The 23,136-nt window shown below is 41.5% G+C and overlaps 1 protein-coding gene across 6 annotated transcripts in view; it reads right to left on the reverse strand.

Annotated features, from left to right (window-relative positions):
- The window catches only part of LOC133369288 (beta-Ala-His dipeptidase-like), a 44,461-nt gene extending 21,354 nt beyond the window's left edge, over positions 1–23,107 (reverse strand). The window contains exons 1-7 of one of the 6 annotated variants that reach the window (XM_061594471.1): positions 17,140–17,377; positions 16,125–16,191; positions 12,874–12,996; positions 9,654–9,797; positions 6,707–6,914; positions 5,668–5,756; positions 2,523–2,723 (exon numbers count right to left, since the gene is read on the reverse strand). In XM_061594471.1, coding sequence (XP_061450455.1) covers positions 2,523–2,723; positions 5,668–5,756; positions 6,707–6,914; positions 9,654–9,797; positions 12,874–12,975 — 744 coding nt within the window. In that variant the 5' untranslated portion in view covers positions 12,976–12,996; positions 16,125–16,191; positions 17,140–17,377. Of the gene's footprint in view, positions 1–2,522; positions 2,724–5,667; positions 5,757–6,706; positions 6,915–9,653; positions 9,798–12,873; positions 12,997–16,124; positions 16,192–16,469; positions 17,091–17,139; positions 17,378–20,226 lie in introns of those variants that run through there. The other 5 variants (XM_061594463.1, XM_061594435.1, XM_061594425.1 and 2 more) reach the window with 5 other exon arrangements.
- Positions 23,108–23,136: the final 29 nt, after the last annotated feature.

Here is a 23,136-nt window from a genome sequence, read left to right on the forward strand (position 1 = left end):
GATCAACATATTATAATTGGTGTTTTAGTTATCATTACAGTTCTGGGTAGGATTGGATTGGATTCCTGGGTAGGAAACAGAATTCACCAAGCTTGTAGTATTAACATTTCCTTTATGTTTGTACCTGAAGCTTTATTTTTTATTTTTGCTTAAATCATGCATGTATTCCTTTGACATTCAATACCTCTAGATTACATCAACAGCATTTGAATGCCCAATTGTCATTCATATATAGGGTTGCATCAATATCGTTGTGCACCTCCCCAATCTCTGAGCGGTGAGATCTCAGGGGTCCCTGTGCTCATCCAGGGTTTGGTTTCCTTTAGGAAGAAGGTCAAAAGAGACTGCAGTGTCTTTATGAAATATGGTTTGTTTATTTACACACATTCCAACCTGAGCTTAGGATGGAGGGGTTCAAGGCATCAGCAGTCCAATATCCAGCTTTTCCATCAGTGTTACAGGAGGCATCCTATAGCCATGATGCAGAGAGCCAACCTCTCTGCCTGCCTCCAGTTCCCAGCCTTTCTTCAGAGACAACTAAAACCACAAGCCTCTCCTAGGCTCCAGGAGGGGGGGGGAGGCTCTCCTGAAGAGTTTCAATGACAAAAGGGTCTTCCTGGCCCATTCACCAGTTGCTGGGCAACTGATAGACCCATTACAAACCTGGCCACTCTATTTGTTTAACAAAAGAAGCTCATCTGACCAGCAGAGCAGTTCCTCATTCCAAGGCACAGGATTCCAAATCAGAGGCTAGAAGGGGACCCACAGGGATCATCCATTCCAACCCTAAAGTCACACTATGATTAGCACTGATGTATTTATTATTAATAGGGGCAAATTATTACCTGGAGAAACAAGAAGACCATCCAGATAGCAATTATTTTGGAATCTGGAGGTGTTGCTTCAGCATCCTCAGTTGCAACATACATCAGCCTAGGCTGGTCCTTGGTTAGACCAAACAGCTGATGGAAACCCACATCAGGCCCATAGCCAGCCTAAAAGTTCGGAAGGGGCACCAAAAAAGGGTTTTTAAAAATATTTTTATGTAATAAATTTAATTATTTGTTTTTTTAAAAAAAATATAGGGAAGCAGAAAAATGGGGGGGGCTAGCCCCTGCCCTGGCTACGGGTCTGTGAACTGGGCAGTCCATATGTCTAGCTTTTCAAAGTCAGTATAGAGAGCTACCAGGGAAAAATGTACCTGGTTTTTCCATTGGACATCCTACAGTCCCTGTTGAGTGCTACTACACTGACCACTGACACAGCCAATATCTTCCTAACATACAGCATAGTGGAGAAAGGGTTGGGGCTGAACAAAGGAAAACCAGTTTAAGATGTCTGGCCAGCTATAATATAAAGCTCTCTTGGGCAAGAATCTCTCCCTTCTAGCCTCATGTGTCTCAGACGCTTGTGAGAATAAAATGAGGTAACCACACATGTCCCTAATCTGCTTGAATAGAGAGTAGAAAACATTTATAATAAATAAATGCTTGATGTAAGACATTGAAAGAAGCAGTGACTATAAGCTTAGCGGGAGGATGATCGAATGTGTTGGAATACCAATTAAGAGAAGAATTGGAAATGGGAGAGAGGGGTGAAGGGATGCTCTCTAAGTAGCACAATCCCACCTAACAGAAAAGCCAGAAAAATAATGCTCAGAATATTTTAGACACAATTTTTTTAATTTTATTTATATAATATTTATACCCCGCCCTACTTCCGGAGAACTCAGGGTGGCTTACAATTAAGAACCATAAACAATTAAAACAGTAATCATACAGATTAAGAAGTTTAAAATGATTAAAAATCAAGAGAAAATAAAAATATTTGTCAATTTCAGTTAAAAGCTCGTCTAAATAAAACAGTCTTCACCAGGGCACGAAAACACAAAAGCGAAGGGGCCAATCGAACCTCACTGGGGAGGGAATTCCACAGTCTGGGGGCAGCCAGCGAAAAGGCCCTATTCTGTGTTTTCGCAAGAAGAACTTGCGGAAAAGATGGAATAGTGAGTAAGGTCTCACCAGATGATCTTAAAGTCCGGATAGGTTCATAGAGGGAGACACGATCTAACAGATAACCTGGACCTAAGCCATATAAGGCTTTATAGGTCAAAACCAGCACTTTGAATTGTGCCTGGAAACAAATTGGCAGCCAGTGGAGCTGGTATAACAGAGGAGTTGTATGTTCTCGGGGCCCAGCTCCAGTTAACATTCTGGCAGCAGCTCTTTGTACCAATTTAAGTTTCCGAGCAGTCCTCAAGGGCAGCCCCACGTAGAGCGCGTTACAGTAATCTAATCGGGATGTAACTAAGGCATGTGTCACCGTAGTCAAGTCTGGGACGTCAAGGAACGGGCGCAACTGGCGAACTAATCTCAGTTGAGCAAAAGCACTCCCGGCCACAGCAGAGACCTGGGCCTCCAGGCTCAAAGCCGAGTCCAGGAGTACTCCCAGACTGCGAACCTGTGATTTCAGGGGGAGTGTTACCCCATCCAGCACAAATGACTCCAATGTTACTCTTTTACCTCCACAGAGAAGCAGGCATTTCCCCGAGTTCCATATGTAAGAGCTGGCTTTTTTGTGGTGAGCCAAGTATTATCCGAAATCACAATATAGTCAACATCGGAGAAAAATTGCTCTTTTTCTTTTTTAATTACTTCTTCTAGTCCAATGGACCCTGCTTCTTCCATGCCTTCAATAAGAAACTTGATGTTTACTGGCAGATCCTAAAATAGAAAGTTTAAGTCACCTGAAGGAACCTGTATTCTCAATAAAATGTCAGTTGCAGGAATTATATTGTCCAAAAATTCCTACTATACAACCTAAATAAATTTAATAGCAAGTGATCTATGATTTGTAACTTTGTGAAGAGCTCTGTGAAGTTCAAAAGATTGTACAGTAGGGTCCCGCTTCCCAGCGCTTTGCTTCCCAGCGTTCCACTAATGCAGCGGCTTTCGTTTTCCATTTTAAAGCCGATTTTTGCTCTTTTGCAACGTTTTGCGATGTTTCCGCGTCATTTTCGCACGACGGCCCCGTTATAGTCTATGGGTTCTGCTTTACGGCGATTTCCGCTTTACGGCGGGGGCCTGGTCGCTAACCCGCCGTATAAGCAGGGCCCTACTATATGTTGATGCCAATTCAATGAAAAGAGTTGTAATAGATACAGAACATAAGGAGATGCCTTTTACTGAGTCAGACCAATGATTTACCTGTTCCAGTGCCCAGCAGTGAGTAACTGTGTGTGTGTGGTGTGTATGTAGCAGCAGCCAAGGTGGAAAGGGGATGGGGCAAGGCATTCCCTGGCCTCCTACTTGGTGTGCTCCTTGTGCCATTGGACTGCAGAGGTAGGTTGGGAGGCACTTGGTTCCTTGTGCCCAGGGGAAGATGCCTGTGGGTATCCCAGCTCTGGCTGTATGGGACCTGATACTATGGGAACTGCTGAGATGTCCTGTTCTGGACAGGGTTGCATTCTTCTTGAAAGGGCAGGTGCGTAGCTTGGGAAAATTCCTTCATCTAGCTTTGTCACTGGAGATCCAGGGGACGTCATTGGCTAGGAGCACCTATGGCCAGTTTTGACCGATATGGCAGCTAAGGACATTCCTAGAGAGAGAAAGCCTGGCCACAATGACATATGTTCTGGTTACCTCTAGACTTGACTATTGTTTTGCCCTCTACATGGGCCTGCCTTTAACAAAGTTTTGCTGATTACAATTGATGCAGAATGTAGCAGCCAGGGTGTTTTGAACAATCTGCATTTGGTTGCCGGTTCATTTCTGTACCCAATTCAAGGGCGGCCATTAATCATCCCTTGTGAATAACTGGATTCTGTCCAGCAAGCATATTCTTCCTTGATTAAGACAAATCTTTTTTTAAAATTTCTTGAGAAATCTAAGCCTGCCCTTTTCAGAAATGACAAGGTCACCTTATGAAAATAAAAATCTGATTGGCTAAGAGTATGCCTGTGTGTTGTTGCTTTACCCCTGTAGTGGAAAATTTAACTGAAGTGAGACATGATCACCTATGATCATTCATCACCTGTGCCCAATAACTTTCATGCCTGTCTCAGCTCTCAGTGAAAGCCCTTTTTTCAAATTCCTGTCAATGTTTACTGATAAGCCTGCTCCTATAACCAAGATGCCCAAGTTGTTAAGCTTTTTGGGATGCATCTGGAAGGCTGCTCCATGCTGCTCTTTTTCAGAAACCTCAAGAGCCTGGTTTCTTCTTTAATGAGATCTATTCCTTATTTATTTATTTATTTAACAAAATTTACATACCACTTAATTGTAAAAAACAAACAAACCCTAAGCTACTATTCCTATTCCCTTGCCTGTTGACCATGTCTATTATATTTCTATTTGGAACTAGTCAGCAGATAAAAGCATCAGTTAGCGTCTCTCAAAACAATATTTTTGTTTTCATTCCTGCTTCCTGGTACTAGAATAGGAGAGTTCAGCAGAACCCAAAATAAAACATTAAGGAGGGAAGCTCCTTAACCTCTTAAGCCCTATCATATTAGGGGATTCCATTGAATGAGGGGAGAGATATGATGATGGTCTCTATTTTTGTTATGTGCCTTCAAGTCAATTACGACTTATGGCGACCCTATGAATCAGTCACCTCCAAGAGCATCTGTCATGAACCACCCTGTTCAGATCTTGTAAGTTCAGGTCTGTGGCTTCTTCCAGCACTATCTTGTGTTGCATTTTGGATACTCTGTTCATAGGGTTTTTGTGATAAGAGGTATTCAGAGGTGGTTTACCATTGCCTTCCTCTGAGTTTGGATGCATCTTAGTCTGATGTCTCAGCTTTGACCATTCCACCTTGGGTGCCCCTGCTAGGAGTCTAGACTCTTGATCTAGACTCCTGATGGCATTGCTCTCCCCTTCTTCAACACTCTGAAACCCCCTCACCACGTTAAGGTGTGCATCCTAAAGGGGGGTCTCTATTTAAAAGACCCATTTCTCCCAGCAACCCAAGAAAATGGCAGCTGACTCATGAACACCAATTCTACTCTAGCTGTGGAAATACACCACCACATTATAAAAAATCCAGTTTTGCTTTTTACAGCAAGTGCCATGTCTCAACTACCTTTCTTATTTCACAAATCTCACACAGTTCCACCTCTTGTGAGATCCGACCTCTTATATTTTGCATGTGAACATTTGCCCTTCCTATTTTACTAGTCTTTAAGACTCTGACTCAGAAGATCTGGTAGATCTTCATACGTGATTCTCTGCCTATAGCATCTTCCCTCAATCTCCACAATAGTAACTTAGTTTACAATCCTAAAGCCACTTACCTGGGAGTAAGCCCAACTGAATTCAGTAGGACTTACTTCTGAGTAAACATGGTTAGTTACCTACGTGGGAGTGGGTAGCATGTGTCACGTGTAACCCATGACCCTTTTACACTTCTGCATTAGCACCTCAATCCACTTGTGGTTCCTTTTAAGCCATGTTTAAGAGTATGTATTCTACTCATAACTATGGTGTGACTTTTGCTAAATTCCCCAAATTTAAGCAAATTTTTATTGGTGTTTGTCTGAATATAATCAGGCCCATTGCAGTAAAATTTATGGTGTGCAATATTCCCAGTGAAGATCCCAAAATTACAGTCATGTCTACATGTGTCATACAAGCAGATCTGATAACAGCACATTTTTTTACTTACTATCTTTACTTCTTTGAATGTGTTCACTGCATGTATCCAGGCTAGGACAGGTCCTTTGTTATCTGTTGCTCCACGCCCATAAAGATTTCCTTCAGATAAAGACAATATTAAACTTTTAAACTTCTGATAGTGCTAAAGACAGAACAGAGATGGTATAGCGTAACGACCATGTGTTGTTTTATTTGCTGCCCTGGGCTCTTTCTGGGAGGAAGGGTGGGATATAAATTTAATAAATTACAATAATAATAAACTAAAAGGCTGACCTACAAGTCAGTTAAGTCCCTCTCTGGTTTGAATCTTGCCTCTGCGAGGCATTTACTATGTAGCCTTAGGGAAACTACACTCAGCCTCATTACCCCTGAGAGGATGCTCAAAGGGGTGGGGATGGCTCAACTCAAGGCATGGTTGAAGGAAACAGGTTATCCAGATCCATTTTTGTCTAGATTTAGACCTGGTTTTGGTAGCAAGCTGTCTCTGGTCATCAGCGATGTCCTCTGTCAGGAGAGGGACAGCATGACCCCCACTGGTTCTCCTTGATCTCTGAGTTGTTTTTGATACCATCAACAAATGGCTTCCTATTGGATCTGCTCTGTGGGATGGGAGTTGGAGGCACAGTGGCATAAGCAGGCTGATTTCAGTAAATGGCACTGGGGGACTTCTGCTCCTGTAAGTTGTATAAGGTTCCATCTATATGAAGCCTCCGGGTGATGTCATCAGGGGATTTGAAGTGAGATGCCATCAATAAGCTGATAACACTTGATTCTATTTCTCTTCACCATCTGAATCAGGTGAGGATGTCCATATACTAGACCAGTGCCTGGATTCAGTAATGGGCTGAATAAGGGCCATTAAACTTGAAGCTGAATCCTGATGATGCACACACTCATTATGAAATTAATGGAGGAAAATGAAATAGACATAGGGTGGTATTCAATACTAATCCTACTCAGAATAGGTCCATTGAAGTTAATGGACATGCCTAATTTAGATTCATTAATTTTAATGGGTCCCCTCTGAGGAGGACTTAATTGAATACAACCTGTTAAGATAACAGTGTCAAAAGCAATGGTGGTATATGTACCACCAATATCAGTCAATGTGTAGGGATCTGTTTTCCACCCATCTTTCTTTTTGGCAGGCATCACATCCACATGTCCATAAAAACACACAGTGGGTTTTAGTGGATCTTCACCCAGCTTCGCCAGAATGATAGAAGGCAATTTAATATTCTGGTCATCATCAGGCACCTGTAGGAATATATACAGAGACATGGTTAAATGAAATTCAAAACCTTAGGAAAACTTCTACCTGCAAAAGCTCACGATTTGAGCTGTTTTCTTGGAATAATGTCATTCCTCTTGGAAGGCCCATTTTAGTCTTGCTTAGATGATTCCTTATATTTACTCACTTCTGAAAACCTGCACAGAAGCCAGAATTTTAGTGGTTTCCTAAGTATAGGGTGCTTGAGATGGTCTGCCTCATTCTGCCTAATTATTTATTTATTAATTAAATTTATTAGTCGCCCATCTGGCTGGTTGTCCAGCCACTCTGGGCGACACACAACATAAAAACATACAATTCACATTACAGCCTTAAAATTCCAACAATAACACTAAAATCTAACCCACCTCAAAGGCCAGCCCTGAAAACAATTTTGTGAAAGAAAACATAAGAAATCTACAGTAATACTTCAGTTAAGGAATGAAGCTCCTTTTAAGGAAGGCTTTTTTAAAGGTGAAATTGACTAGCTTTGCTTTGCTATGGATAGACTTTCAAGCCTATACCTTTGCTTTAAGGTGAAATTGAACAGCCTGTATCTTTGCTTTGCTATCAATAAACTGATAAGCTTGTGCCTTTGGTTTGCTAGGGTGTAACTGACGAACCTGTGTGTTTGCTTTGCATTAAAGAGATCTCTTGCTTTCTCCCAAGGCTGGGGAGGGAAGGATCCAATATGATGAGAAGAAGCGGGAAGAAGGGGGAGTGGGTGGGTGCTGGATAGGCAACTTTTAAAGCCCCTGTTGAAGCTGCCCTCACCATATGAGTGGGTGTAGGAACCTATTCCTATTCTTTCCATGTTATTCCTACCACTGGTACAAAAGTTTCTGTTAAAGATGCAATGTCCAGGAATGCATCTACTTTGTTATCTGAGGTATTACTGTACTTCTTGACTCCAGCCTGATCCATACTTAAGGCAGTCCCCAGGTGCACATCACTGGAGTGTGTGAGCTGCCGCAGAATTTGCAGCTGGGCAGCACACACATAATTCTTTCTGGGAGCTGTATGGCTGGTATGAGCTGCATAATCATGGCAGCTCTCAATAGACAGCCACAGCATTTGCATCAATTGGATAGTCCATGTCCCTGCTCCTTTTCCAAAAATAGCATCTGAGGCCAAAGGAAGAACTGTGAGTGAAGGGGTGTCCCATATGCCATCTTTTGGACCCCTTGAGAAACTTGCCTAACTAAATTTGCTGTAGCCTGGAACTGGGTGTGGGTGGTGCAGCTGAATGGGACAGAGCTGTGGGCAGCCTGAGGAAACTCTATCCACCGTAGCGCCTGTCCATAAAAGCAAACCTAGAGTAAGAGACTAGGATGATGTCAGCAGATTCCAGGAGCCCTCTTTGTTGTGAGATTTTGAGGGTGGTCTGTGAATTTGTATGAGCCCTGAGAGTGAGCCAGGGTGTGTATGTGTGTGTGTGAAGTCCTAAGTGAGTGCCAGGGGGCTGAGCGGTGCTGAATGGGAGGTATGTCAGAAGGAGAAGGAACTATATTTATTAGTTATTTGTATTAATGATTTTATTGTATAATTTTATAACAGTTTTCTGTACACTGCTTTGAGGTATTTTTATATATTAAGCGGTATAGAAATAGTCAAATAACTAAAAGATAAACGGCAGTGGCCATGTGCGCGGCCCCCATACAGAAGCTCCTGTTCTCATAAGTGGTTTCCCCTTGTGATCACTGCCTGGCACCAATGCTGACCACCTTCCACTAAAATGAATGGGGAATTCTGCATTTGTAGCATATACTTGAATCTCAAACAAGGCACCATCATAATTCCTTCTATAGTTCCGGTGTTTAGGCTGTGACTGCCTTTGCTTATGTAGCCAAGAGGAAGGTAGCAGTATGCTTGCGGGAACCTCAAAGTTTGTACAAAAAATGAATCTCTTTAGAAACAACCTAAGGGGTCAAACACCCCAGCCCAAAGACCAAGGAGCACTGAGTGACTAGGGGTCAGGATAGTAAAGGGGGGATGGAATGGAGTGGAGGGAATCTTGAGCAAGGATTACATTATGTTGCAGGTCCCACATACATCTACTAATAGCAAACTCATTTCTCCAATTGCTGGTCCTTATAAAGCCACAGCACTCAAAAGAGGGGGAATCTGCAGGCTTGTGAAAACAACTGCAGGGCTTGAAGCAAGCTAGCCAAGTCACATGTTGCGGAAAAAGGCCAAACAAAACAGAAGGCCAAACAAAACCCTTTAATCTTCACCAAATGGCTGTTGATCAGACTTCGGGGATCCACCCACCATGTATTACCTTGGAATATTATACTGGAGTACAATTTCATTGTCAGTTAACATGCTCTGTAGTTAATGGAGAGGAAGGGGGTGAAAATCCATGATTACACTTTGCTGCTGTGCCATTGTCTGATTTGAAATTTGTAAGGAGAGCGCAGGCACCTTGCTCAGCATCAATACATACTTTGAAAAGTTATCCTTGTCAGACCTATCAAAGTAATTTACATTAACAAAGTGGCTCTAACACACAAGAACATAACACTTTGAAACCAGGGCTTGCATCCAAAGAATCACAAGCAGAGTTTTTTACTTCTGCAATGTGGCTTTCGAACCAACCTTGACTTCACAGGATTGCCTCTTTGCCTCCTTGAAGGCCACTGCCTCCCATAAATGATGTGTACAGCATGCAGAGGCTACAGCTAGGGAGAAATCAGGAGAAAACAGACACCCATACCCCTAGTTACCTGCTGAATGGTTGTATTGGCCAACTTGACTTTTGCTCCTATGGCTTTGAGTTTCTCTGCAGCTTTTGTTATCATTCGTGTTATTTCTGGTCTCAGATGTGGTTGTATGGAATCACTCTGCACAGCCACCCATTCCCCAAGAGTCTGCAAGGAAAGGCAGTGATAATTCATGGCCTCATGAAGTGTCACAGAAAGGTTTAATGACCAATTGTCTGTGTGTTCATATTTGATTTTGTACTTGACAATTCATTATTAGATAGAAATGGCCTCCGAGTGGGACTGCTGTATAATGGCCCATCTTACTTAGATAACGTTTTCTGATGACCTTTTGCATTCTACATAGGACAAAGAGACCAATCTCTACACAAAAGGATAAATGGACAGAAATCCGACATCCAAAAACAAGTGGAGAACATTTCAACTTCCCAGGACATTCTGTAACTGACTATAAGGTGGCCATACTGGAACAAAGGAACTTCAGAAAGAGACTGCAATGTGAAAATGCTGTATTACAATTCATCAAGAGGTTCAGTGCTATCACTTGTGGATTGAACTGGAACAATGGATTTTTATCACACTACATCTTTTAATTGACTTATCAATGCCAGAATGTCTATGTTATAATCAACTTTTTTTGGTGAAATATTAGTCTTAACAACATATTATCACTGTCTGTACTATTCTGCATTTCCTTTCCTTCTGACCTTGCTGTTTACAATACCCACCCCCTACCCCAAAACCGTGTGTGTGTGTGTGAGAGAAAGAGTGAGTGAGTGTGTGAGTGTGTTTGTGTGTGTGTGTGAGAGAGAGAGAAAGAGTCTTTAAGGTGCAAGAAGATTCTTTGTAGGGTAGTAATTATCAATGCTTATATTTTAGTATTTTAATCAGATTGTTTTATTGTGTATTTTAATTATGGATGCTTAGATTTTAATATCTGTATTTTTTATATTTTGCAACCTGCTTAGAAGCTTATTTTAGCATTAAGCATATATAAATTAATAAATATTTATTATTCCCATTTGGAGATAAAAGGGTTGAGAGAGAGTGACTTGCCAAAGGTTTGTGGCAGGGGAGATTTGACTTTCATTCTTAGTCATTACTCTATACCATCTCTAAGAAACAAATTCAATTTCTCCAGGAAGTTTCATTAAAAATGATGGTATTTAGGAAAGTTTTGCATGGGTGATCCATCTTGGTAAATCCTATTTCCTTCTACTTACTTCTAAGGGACCTGCCACCGTGAAATCTTTCTTTTTAAGAGGAGGTATGGAAGAATCAGAGCAACAATAAGATTATACACACACACAGTTTTCTCATCCTGAAATTTTGTTTGGATTCTGTAATTGCGTTCTTTTCTGTAATGTCAGAAAACTTTTGTCTGATTTCAGAAACATTCTCCAGCACAGTGGATAATTTAAGTGCCATTAACTTAGTGTTGAGGACATCACTAAAAGTGATGGGGGCAACTCTGTTTGCTTATTTGCATCTGTGCCCTGCTCGGGTCTAATGTGTTGTTGGAGGGAACTAATTTTTTTAGAACAAAAGATAGGTGTGGAACTATGGGTGATCCCCTGCCTCCTTCCCTGCCTTACCCCACCATGCTCTGGTGTGTAAATATTCCCCCTGCCCCAAGCCTACTTTCACTTCCAGTTTTGCAGCCAGACAGCCTAAGGGTGTGTACACATGAAAACAGATGTAGGAGGTCCCAACAATAGGAAGGGGAGTATCCACACCTGTCTAATGAAGCTGTGGGTGAGTGCATACTAAAACTGCAAGCGGTTTTCAAAGGTGCAATCTAATTAACGCGAGAGTTTTCAAACACATATCAGTAACCACTCCCACCCATCTGGACAGCAGGATCTACAATCATTCTAGATTGAAAGCAGCATGTTGAGTATAAGCTTGAACGATTCTGGATTGAGAATTACATTTTTATGATGCATAAGAACATAGGAATCTGCCTTATACTAAGTCACACCATTGGTCCATCTAGCTCAATGTTGTCTGTACTGACTGGCAGTGGCTATCCAGGATGTCAGACAGGGAATCTTCCTAATCCTACCTAGAGATGTTTTAGGTTGCTACACATCCACTTGCATAAGAGAAAAGTGCCTGCAATAACAATGTGGAGGCATCCTGTAAAGAGAGGAGGTGGCGACAATGAAAGTGGATGGGCATATAAAGCACACCTTTTGTTATGAAAAAATTATATCCCCTCTAGGGATGGCAGAGAAATTCAATTCAGTTCACATTTAAAGTCAAATCTATCAAATTCACACTGTCCAAAACAATATGAGAATGAAAACACAGCCAACCTTTAAAATTCACACTTACCCGAATTTTGTGATGCAGTTCTCCAATCAAACAATATTTACAAAAAATGCATACATTAGGGGATATATTAATGTGGATAAAAATGAATATATTAGTGAAAATAACATGCCAACTACATTATATCAGGAGGAATCAAAAACAAGCTCATTAGGAGAAATACACACTGAAATGCTAAAGAATTTTCATTAGTTTCTTAAATAAAAAAATGTAAATTGCTGCACAATTGGATTTAATATTGGAAAAATGAGAAATGGAGAGAATCAAAGTTGACAGATCCTTCCATCCCTAATCCTCACTTCTTATTTCATACATGAATGGGGAAATTATACAAATTACCATGTCTAGTTTGGCCTAGCAGGGTGATTTGTCAACTGCTGTTGACTTTAACCTATGTTAGATTTTTCTATATTGCAAATTGAACAGCAGTGTTATACAACAGAGCATCTATGAGCACTGTTGCCTTGCCCATTGATATCATTTGATGCTGTCACAGGATAGAGGAAAAACATTTTGTCATACCTTGTTTATAAATACCAAGCACACTGGTGGGGTAGCAGAGTAACTGCCTCTAAGCCAGATACGGCTCTGATATGCTTTTTTTTGCATCTCTTATCAGAGTATTTGCACTTGAATAGTGAGTCTCAGAACTCCAATGGGCCATATGCTGTCAATATTTTAATGTTAAAAATTTAAAAACAAAATATTATTGTTATGGAGAACTGGGGCAGAAAAGGCGCTCTCTGTACTGTGGTTCAAGCTGGTGCTGTTATCCTGCCCTACGCACATTTAATTAGCAGTAACCTTGTTGAACACAATAGGACTTGCATAAGGCTGAGCTGCACATCATTCTGCTGCCAGCAGAGGTCACATTCTGTGCTGTTTCTACCTGCACAAATTCATTTTCATGTTCTTCAATGTACTGGAAAAGCTGTTCCTCCAATGATGAGAAATTCGAAACAGAGGAGTTGCCCACACCAAACACCAGCATGACAAGGAAGATATGGAAGATCTGCAGGTGGTAAGAGACAAGAGTCTGTATGTTAAAGAGCAACCTCAAACACATTCAATGTGGACTTACTGCATAATTCACTGTAGCTTGGCATCCACAAACAACTGTTATAGAATCCAAAAGACAAGATGGTGAATCACTGACCCATGGGCTGGTCCCCCCCCAAAAAACAATTACATTTGACCCCCTCAGGCCACACACACAGAAACACACCAAGGCTGTGATGGCAACAGGGAACATTGCCTCTCTCCACTCTTCAGATGATCAACATGTATGCTCTGGTGGGTGGGAGTTTGTGGCATGTGCGAGAGCATTTGGTGGCCATGGTGACTTCTTTGCCACACTCACCAATGGCATGCAGTCCCTGAAGGAGTTGCAACCAGGCGATTAGGTCCTCAGGCCAAAGAATGTTACCCATGCCCATTTTAACACATACCAGTGGGCAGTAAAAATAAATATAATACATTTAGCAATTAAAAAACCCTCAGTAAAGTTTGTGTGCATGTGTCCTTCAATATGGCTTTATCATTTCTCAATACTCAGTGTCAATAACTATATCAAACAACAGGTTCTTGTAAGAAAAGCCCCAACTGCAGCCTTTCCTCAGAGGGAAGTTATTCCATCTCCTATGAGGAAAGGTTGCTGCAGTTGGAGCTTTTTAGTTTAGAGAAAAGGTGAGAAAGAGGTGACATGATAGAAGTGTATAAAATTATACATGCCATGGAGAATGTGGATAGAGAAATGTTTTTCTCCCTTTCCCAGAGCTTGGAAAAGTTACTTTTTTGAACTACAACTCCCATCAGCCCAATCCAGTGACCATGCTAGCTGGGGCTGACGGGAGTTGTAGTTCAAAAAAAGTAACTTTTCCAAGCTCTGCATTTCTCTTAACACTAGAACTTGGAGATTTCCAATGAAGCTGAATGTTGGAAGATTCAGAACGGACATAAGAAAGTACTTCTTTACACAGCACATAGTTAAACTATGGAAGTCACTTCCATATGAGGCAGTGATGGCCAGCAACTTGGATGGCTTTAAACCAAGATTAGACAAATTCATGGAGGAGGAGGCTATCAATGGCTACTAGCCACAATGGCTATGCTCCTGAATATCTGTTGCTAGAAACCGCAGGAAGGAAGAGTGCTCTTGTGCTCAGGTCCTGCTTCCCGGCTTCTTATAGGCATCTGGTTGGCCACTGTGAGACCAGGATGCTGGATGAGATGCACCATTGGTCTGATCAAGCGGGCTTTTCTTATGTGGGCCAATAAACAGGATTCCAAAGAGACAGATGTGTTCCAAGTTCTTGAGTCCAGGTGTGCGGAGATGGCCTGCTCTGGATGGGGTTGCACTCCCCTGAAAGAAGCAGATCTATAGCCTGAGTGTTCTCCTGGATCCAATATTGTCACTGGAAGCTCGGATAGCCTTGGTGGATAGGAGTGCCTGTTTCCAGCTCCAGCTGGTTCACCAGCTATGGCCCCTTTATGTTCTTTAAATGTCATGTGCTTTAAATGTATGGTGTGTACACAGCCATAGTCTGAAGGTACATCATGCAGCAAGCTTGCTAAAGCAAGATAAGGCTGTGTCTAGTCAGGGCTAGATGGAGGACCTCCAATAGTTAAAATTTACTTTTACTTTTCTGACATAGCAAGTCTCTACACACACACAGAGGGTGAGGAGCGGGAGAGACTTACTACACTTGTACAGTTATCAACTTATTGATTCTTGGATGAGGACATAGCATGACATTAAAGGTACTTTCACTGTTCTATAGAAAAAAGCCCTAGAATTCCAGTCATAAGACTATCACAATCCAACAGTGACTCCTAACATGCCATTTAGATACATTTCAGATAGCTGCATATGTAAATCTTGTTTTTCAGGTTAAAAAAAATTGCTTGAGGAAAATGAAGCTGAACTTTGACAGCTCACTTTGCAGTTCCATCATTATCTGCAAGCATTTTTAGCATTTCTTCATATAATTATAAAGGAGTGGCCATGTGTCCAGCTTTACAGAGAACAATCCTCTATTTGAAGGGCTGGCAGGGAACAGTCCTTGACTGAAGGTGTTTGTATTGCCTGGTCCATGGTCATGCTGGGAGTTGAAATCCAGAAAATCTGCAGGGAACAGCTTGGTGAATGATGGTATAATACCACTTTTATTTTTTTATTTTTAATCAAAATCAGTCTTGCAACAGTTTGTGCAAATCCTATGACTCCCACTCCAAATTCCTAGATTTTTGGATTCCTATTGGGCAGCTGGTTTTCATTGACCTGAGGTCAGCTGTGGGTTTTGAGTAAGGTCAATTTTATATTCAAATATGATAGGTGAATATGAAACACAGATCCAGATAGGGTATCTGTTGGCTGCTGCTGCTGTCAAATGTGCTTCTTGAAAACCATTGCTCATCACACAGTAGGTTATGTTGCAATCATCTTTAAAGAAGGAGATGACAAGCTCACTCCTTCGGCTGTGCACTGGGACCTCTCTCTTACTTGCTGAAAAAAGCATCAGGAAAAGCAACGTGAGGGAAACACAGCTGAGAAACTCCAGTGAAGTGATGACATTGTCAAGGATCCAATGAAAGCATTAAATATCATGCAGTAGTATAAAGCAGTCCAGGCTAGGAGCACCTAACAGATTTTAATCTTGTGGGATTTACAATAAAGTGATCCCATGCATGTCTACTCAGAAGTAAGTCCCCCTGTGTTGAATGGAACTTACTCTCAGATAAGTGTGCATAGGAACAGCCACCTTAATTTTAAGATTAGATACTATGTGGCTTGTTTTATTGAAAGAATACACCAAAAGGGCAGCATCATGAAGCCGAAAAAAGCAGAAATTTAATCTGTACAAAAGGGGGGAAAATACTGATACCAATTGTACAAATCCCAGCATGTTACAAGCAATTATATAAATTGAATTAATAAAATAAATAAATAAATAAATTTCTTAGACAACTTAACCTACTAACACCCACAACAGTAGCTGACCACTTCAGCAATTTGCTTAAAATATTTGGGGGTTTACACAACTGCTGCACCTTTTAGACTTCGATTTATTTCTTTGTTTCACTGCAATCCACCCTGAATGCACCAATATAGAATGACAGCTGGAAGCTCCCCTATCTCACCTTCCCTTGCCTTCTGCACTTCTTATCACCATGGGTTCTTCAGACAGCATATTCCTTTTCTCATTCTCTTTAAAAATGAGGAGACATGCAGCTAAATTATCGTAAGATTTAAATTTTGTTAAAGAAAGGGGCAGGAGGGAAAAAGGCTGTACAATGTTTGCAAAACTCAGCCTTAGGCTGTGTACACACCACATAGTTAAAGCACATCCCCCCCCCAAGAATCCTGGGAATTATCATTCACCCTTCAAAGAGCTACAAGTCCCATCGCCCTTGACAAACTATAGTTCCCAGGGAAATAGGGCACAGACTCTCCAGCGCAGCTCTCACAGTGTAGGTAGTCAGTACCTGACTGGCAGTTACTCTTTGGGGTTTCAAACAGAGACCTTTCACATGGCCTGCCACTGGATCCTTTTTCTTTTTTAAAGGCCAGGAACTTTAGGTCCATCACTCTGCTATGATCCCAGTCAAAAATCGAATGAAATATGTGTCTGTCTCCCCATCTTATGGGAGGAAGTGTTCCTAATTACAACTGATGGTTTGAATGAAATCAGTGATGCTAATAAAATTGATCAGGTGCTCATCCACCTGAGGACATTCCTTATCAAAGCCTTTCTTTCCGAACACAATCTTCTCAAGGACACGTGCTATCTTTTCAACTCTCGCTGTCAAAATTATTCTCTAAATTATTGCAGTATTACACAGCTGAGGGCTGCTATGTAGGTTGCAGAAACCAGCCCTTGCTTGCTGCTAGTTCTGCCGAATCATTTCCCTCCTGCTGGAGGAAATTCAGTGTAGAACGGCAGGATGTGAATTTCTTGAGGACTCCTTCTGGGCTGTTGATTTTGGACTTTGCGGACTAATCGCGGGTGTAAAAATGTGCGCCAGAAAGACTCTGGCCCGCATCTGCAGCGCCACGCTTTACTTCTACAATTATCAGTTACTGTATAAACCGGCGGTCCAAGAAAGACTGATGGGGGAACTCGCTCAAGAAGTTACACCGAGAGTGAATACTTACAGAGCGGTTTGAACAGGGTATTAAACTCGCAAAGGGATCCTAATCAATCCTCCAATCACAGACTGGAGCCTGTCGCTCTTACTTTTCCCCGCTTGCTATTGGTTCCCGCCTCTGGTTGGAGAAGGTCACACGAATGTCCCGCAGCCAGGGGCTTGCTTGGGAGCGACCGAGGCGCCGCGCTGCTCTTATTGCGGACACCTGGCAGGGAAGGAAGCCTTATGAACCTCCCGCAGCAGGAGGCGGAGCGGGGGCGACATCAGGAAGCCCAAGGAGCGAGCGAGAAAGGAGTTTGCTTTCGCCAACGGCAGCCCTGTAACCTCTTGTCTATGAGTAAGCTCCACTGAACTCAATAGGCTTACTTCTGAGTAGAGATCAGGCCCCGCCCAAGACATTTTGAAGCCTTCGATGGAACGGCAACTGGTGCGCAACGCCCCCCCAAGTTATGATGACAGTATCCAAGACTGTCCAAAGTTATTTTATCTTTTTGGCACTTGAGGCAGAAAATCCCACAAACCAGCTGCCTCAGGTTGTCGCCCTTCCCCTGTCAATCCTTGAAAACAGCAGCATTTAAAAAAATTTTTTTTTCTATTTTTGCTGCCAGGGGCAGGATAGGAACGCAGGAATCTGCCTTATAACAGGTCAGACTGTTTGTCCATCAAGCTGAATATTGTCTACTCTGATTGGCAGCAGCTCGCCACGGTTTCAGGCGTTAGGGGTTGGGGGGAGGACTACAACTCTGTCCTTTTAAAGTGAATATGCCAGGGATTGAACCTGAGACCTTATATATGCAAAGCAAGTACTACTGCTGTCCCAAGGGAATATAGCACATCCCTATATTTTAGTGGGACTGACTTACTCCAAAAAAACCATGCATAGGATCTTGGTCTCCAAGAGCTTAGCAATTCACTATACAAAATGTAAGGGTTACTCCAGACATCCTGTTTGTTCAGCATTCATCCTGATTTGCTAGACTAGTCAAAAGTGAGCCAAGTAACGGATGTATTTTTTTTTCTTTGTACAGTAGGCTAGTTTCTGCACACTTTCACACATCCCTCTCTATCCTCCATCCACAAAGCAAAAGTCATTAACACAGCTAAGGACGCATTCCAGTCAGGCAAAAACACTCAAGGTGTGGCTTTAGTGAAAATTCTGAGGGTCAGGTAAAGAGGTTCCCCACTCCTGGTTTAATGCATAAACAACAAACACTGAATATGAGAAGTTAGCTGTGCTTTATTCCAAAATTTAGATATGTACATTTTCTATGGAGTTCATGCAGATGAGCAAATTATCCCCAAGCAAGCCATTCCTCTTGGCAGGGTAGGTTGGATCATTTCCATTATCCTGTAAAGTCATAAGGATTTTACTACACATGTGACATGCAGAGGTAGAGTAGAATGAATGGTAACACAGTATTTGGATTTGAACAGGTAGTCATTTTACTACATGTGTGTACCTGATGTTTATCTCATAAATGGCAGCCCTTGGAGGCAATGAGCTGTGTGAGGAGAAAAAGTGGTACCCCAGTTGTCTCTGGGAATGTCCCAACTAGAAGCATCTTTCTAGGCTACATGACAGAAACATATTGCCAACATTTATTTTTTATTTTTTAACTTGATAATGAGATATTTTTACTTCAGTCCTGAGCACAAGTCAAATGTTTGGAGGCTGGTCCATAAGGGTGGATGAGGTACAGCCCAACCAATAGCAGTCTTGAGGAAATCCATTTTTTTTGAAGTAACAATCATAAACTGCCAGTATTCTTTATCAAACCTTTTTTCAGTGTCTAAAGAAGTAAGTGCAGTGGATCCGTTCTATGACTATTTAAGGTAACTAGATTGGTTAGCAATCTCAGCTGATCAGTTCCCTGTCTTTGCCAAATAAAACTCAGTCGATCTGAATGTACTACTGTTGATACCACTGCCTAATTAGCCAAAATCACTGTTAGTATCTTAAAATCTATGTTAACTTAACAAATTGGCCTATAATTGGTATGATCTTTGCCAAGCTCAGGTATAATAGAAATATATGCACCATACATTGAAAATGACAGGGTGATTAGTTCAAATGCCTGTTGACAAACGCAGAAAAGATTAGGGCCAAAACATATGAATATTCCTTATAACGTTTTATAGAAAAATCAGTTTGGCTAGGATGCTTTCCCAGTCTTCATTTTATATGAGAGCAAGAGAGCATTTTTATTGGTCAGAGCCTATCACAATTCAGTACCTATAGAAATTAAAAATACATAAATGAATACAAGTCAATTTAACATATTTCATCAAACACATGAAAGATCCAACATGAATAACATGATTCATTTTTTAAATGGTTTTGCAAGATTTTTGTGTGTGCATGCTTCATATCTACCTGTGGGAGAACTAACTGCTATAACAATAACTTGGATTCACAGCCCATAGGGTCATTATTCTTCCTCTATAATTTGGAAAAATACTTTTGAAACTCTGGTAGTAAAATCCTCCTTGTGACTTATTTAGAATATTTCTAAAAAAGGTAAAGGTGTCCCCGCACTTGTAGTGCGAGTCATTTCCGACTCTTAGGGTGACGTCTTGCGACGTTTACTAGGCAGACCGTATATATGGGGTGGGATTGCCAGTTCCTTCAATAAGCCCAAGGTGCTAACACACACACAAGTCAAAACAATAATTTAACAAGAGGATTATAGTACAATAAAGCAGCAATGAAACACTAAAACAGCAGAGAAAGATTAAAAATATGGCAACAATAAAACATAATTTAACTGCAGCAATTTAAATCACTTCAAAAATGGAGCAGCCATTTATGGCAACAGCGTTCCATCTTATAGAAGGCAGGATAATATATATGGTGTGTGTGTGAGAGAGAGAGAGCACTAGGTCATCCAGGGATAGTTTGTTTGGTGAGATGGGATCCTTTTGTACCTGGATGCTTGGTACCAGCAACGGGAAATCAGATGTTAAGACTACTCCCTGAGCTGTGTCCATGCTGGCTAGAGCTGATGGAAGATGGAATCCAGCAACATTTGCAGGGCCACAGGTTTTCCATCCCTGTTCTATATCCATAGCCAAAGAATGCAGCTTAAACACATACCATGATAAGAGTTCGGACAGCAAAGAGGCCCAGGTTTCCTCTTCCCTTTGTGTTCAGCATGGAAAACAATACTAGTTCAAGCTCCTGTCCTTATTGAAGATGATTTTTCAGTTTGCAGTTAGCCTTCTTATTAAAGCAATCTCCTCACCCCAACTGTCTTTTTGTTGATTTTTAAAAGCATTCCTAGTTTCATGTGGCAGCTGGACAAAGGGCATTCAATAAAGGTGACGGAACAGACTCCAATATCCTTATTTGGTAAGGAACAGGGCCAACATTCCAAATGCCATGGTTCAAGCCTCCAAATAAATAGATGCTTTTAAATAAATAAATAAATAAAACATGTCTCAGTCCTTCCTGTTTTCCATCTCCTGCACGCTGAAATCCACCTCTTGTTTGTTCTATGTAAATACATGGGGGGGGGGGAATCCCACTCAGCCTTGCAAAAGTTGAGCGTTTTCTTTAACTTAGCCATAGCTCTGGTACGGAAGCCTAATTGGAACATGGGCACTGACGTTACAAGTGTATTGAAGAACTGATAAAAACCACAGAAGACCTAAATAGTAATAATAATAAAAGAAACATTTTCATGTTTCTTTCATTTTTCCAACTTGAGGCTAGAAGGTTATGAGAATGATGTGTGATCTCCATAAAACAGTTGAAACAGAAAGCACTAATCCACCAGCATCAGATGCCTCTGCCAAACATTAAGTCAGTTGCAAGAAGTTTTCATTGTAAAATAAACATAAATCAATATTGAAGCCAATCAGAAAACTCACCTTAGCATTCCAAATTTGACATAGGTTAAGATGGCATAATCAAGCTAGTTGCTGAGAGCAAGACACCCATTCTTAAAGCTCTGTCATCATTTATTTTATATGTATACTGGGAAGTGATCTGGACCTCCAGAATAATTTTATTAATGAGCAGGAGGTGATTTAGGCAAATTAAAAAATGTTAACGCATGAGCATTAAATCATGAATTTATTACATTTTAATTGAATGTATTCAGCTCACAGAATGAAACTGTGAAGCAGTTTGATTTTTTTCTGATAGCTAACATACATATCCACTCAATACATCCCCCACAAAAGGAGAACTTTGGCTGAAAATGGTAATGCTGCAACAGTAAACATGCTTATTTGGGCATTCAATTAGATTTGCTTTGAGTAGATAGATATGCAGAAGATTGTGCTTTAAATTAGTTTAAATCCAGGTAGGTAGGTAGGTTCGTTTTGTAGCTCATTGTCAAAGTGAAGCAAACTATTGCTTGTTATCTGAAGCAATTGTACGGTGGCCGCTATTGTAATTCTGAAACAAACTTTTAGTGTGTCATTTCAGATGATCCAGACTAAGCCATGTACCAGAAGCCCTAAATGGAGCCACATGGATGTAGCACCTTGCCAGCAGCAGCGCATGGGCAGAGGGAGAAAGGCAATGGTGCCCTTCTTTCCAATGAAACTAGGATTGGAGGCAGCAGCAGCAAAGTCAGGGGAGGTCCAGGTTGCAGTGCTGTTACTGCTACCAATTCAGAACTTCCCCAACCTTGCCGGAAAGCAGGAGTGCTGCCACTTTGTCCTCCTCTAGTGCCACTGCCACATATAGCTCCCAAATGCATGAGCTTCACCCTTCAAGGATGGGGAACTTCTGGACCTCCCTATGTTGGATTCCAACTTCCATCAGCCTAACCCAGCGTGCCCAAAGGTGAGGGTACAACCAGTGGAATCAGTGGACTTCGGCAGTGGCAGTTGGTGGCTCCATGACAGTGCTGAAGCACCTTGGACAGCTTCCTGAAAGTTTGGACTCTTGAAAGTCTGGACTAAAACCCAAGGCAGATTCTACTGTCCCACTGACATGGAGCCACTGCTGGACTTAAGTGAGTCATGTCCATTGATTTCAATGGATCTGCTCAAAGTATGACTTAGTTGGATTTAACCAAACGTCTTTGGGCTTACGTTTCCTACTTCATTGTTAACTGCTTGCCAAATAGAGCACTGTGAAAGCCATTTCAGATGTAATAAACTAGAGGAACAGGTGGGCTGGAAGAGGAGGAGGACAGATGGGAAGCACTTTCCCCTTCACCTTCCCTGGTTACTGCCCCATTAGAAATAGCTCCAACTTCATTCTGTTTAGGCCACTGGTCCCCAAACCTTTTCCTCCATGGACATTACAATTCTGAAGGCCTTGATGAACCACAACATGTTTTTCCTGCTTATTGTAGCAATTGTAATGGACTGTGGGTGTATGTTTTTTAATTGTATTTTTAGAGACATGCCATGGACCACCTGAATGAAGCTTCCATACTACTGTTTAGGAACCCTTGGTTGAGGCTGCTGAATCATACTTGCTTTCCATAACAGAAGGAATTTTGATCATTGCCACATAGTCACTTAAGAGACTGATCATGTGTCACTATTATGGCGAAAGGAGGCAAGCTCAAAAAACACCAACCCTCTCACATGGTCAGTAAGATGGGAATGAGTTGCAGTGATCATCAAGCTCGTGCATTTCTCCCTCTGCTCTCCCCTCCTGCAGCATGGCCATGAGGAGATGGAAGCTTCTGATTAACTTCAATATGAAGTTTTTTCTGAACTCAACAAAGTATATTTAAGTTCAACTGTAGCTTGTTTGAAACAAGCCAACTTCAATCCATGGGTTATGAAGTTAGCTTGTTTTGACAAACCACAGTTAAAAATTATGATGGTTTAGAGTTCTGACATAATGCTAAACTGCAGCTAATCAAAAACAGGAGCAAAAGTTTTTATTCTCCACAGCCTGTTGGGAGAGAAGGGGGGGGGAGAGTGTATGATCTAAAAGCTTGTGGCCTCTTCATGGCTTATGTCATCCAAGCATAGTTCTCTTACACACCCACACAGCTGTGCAGCCTTGACTTCCTGAGGCAGGGCAGGACAA

Source organism: Rhineura floridana, chromosome 1 (assembly GCF_030035675.1).
Source record: "Rhineura floridana isolate rRhiFlo1 chromosome 1, rRhiFlo1.hap2, whole genome shotgun sequence".
NCBI classification, from domain to species: Eukaryota; Metazoa; Chordata; class Lepidosauria; order Squamata; family Rhineuridae; genus Rhineura; species Rhineura floridana.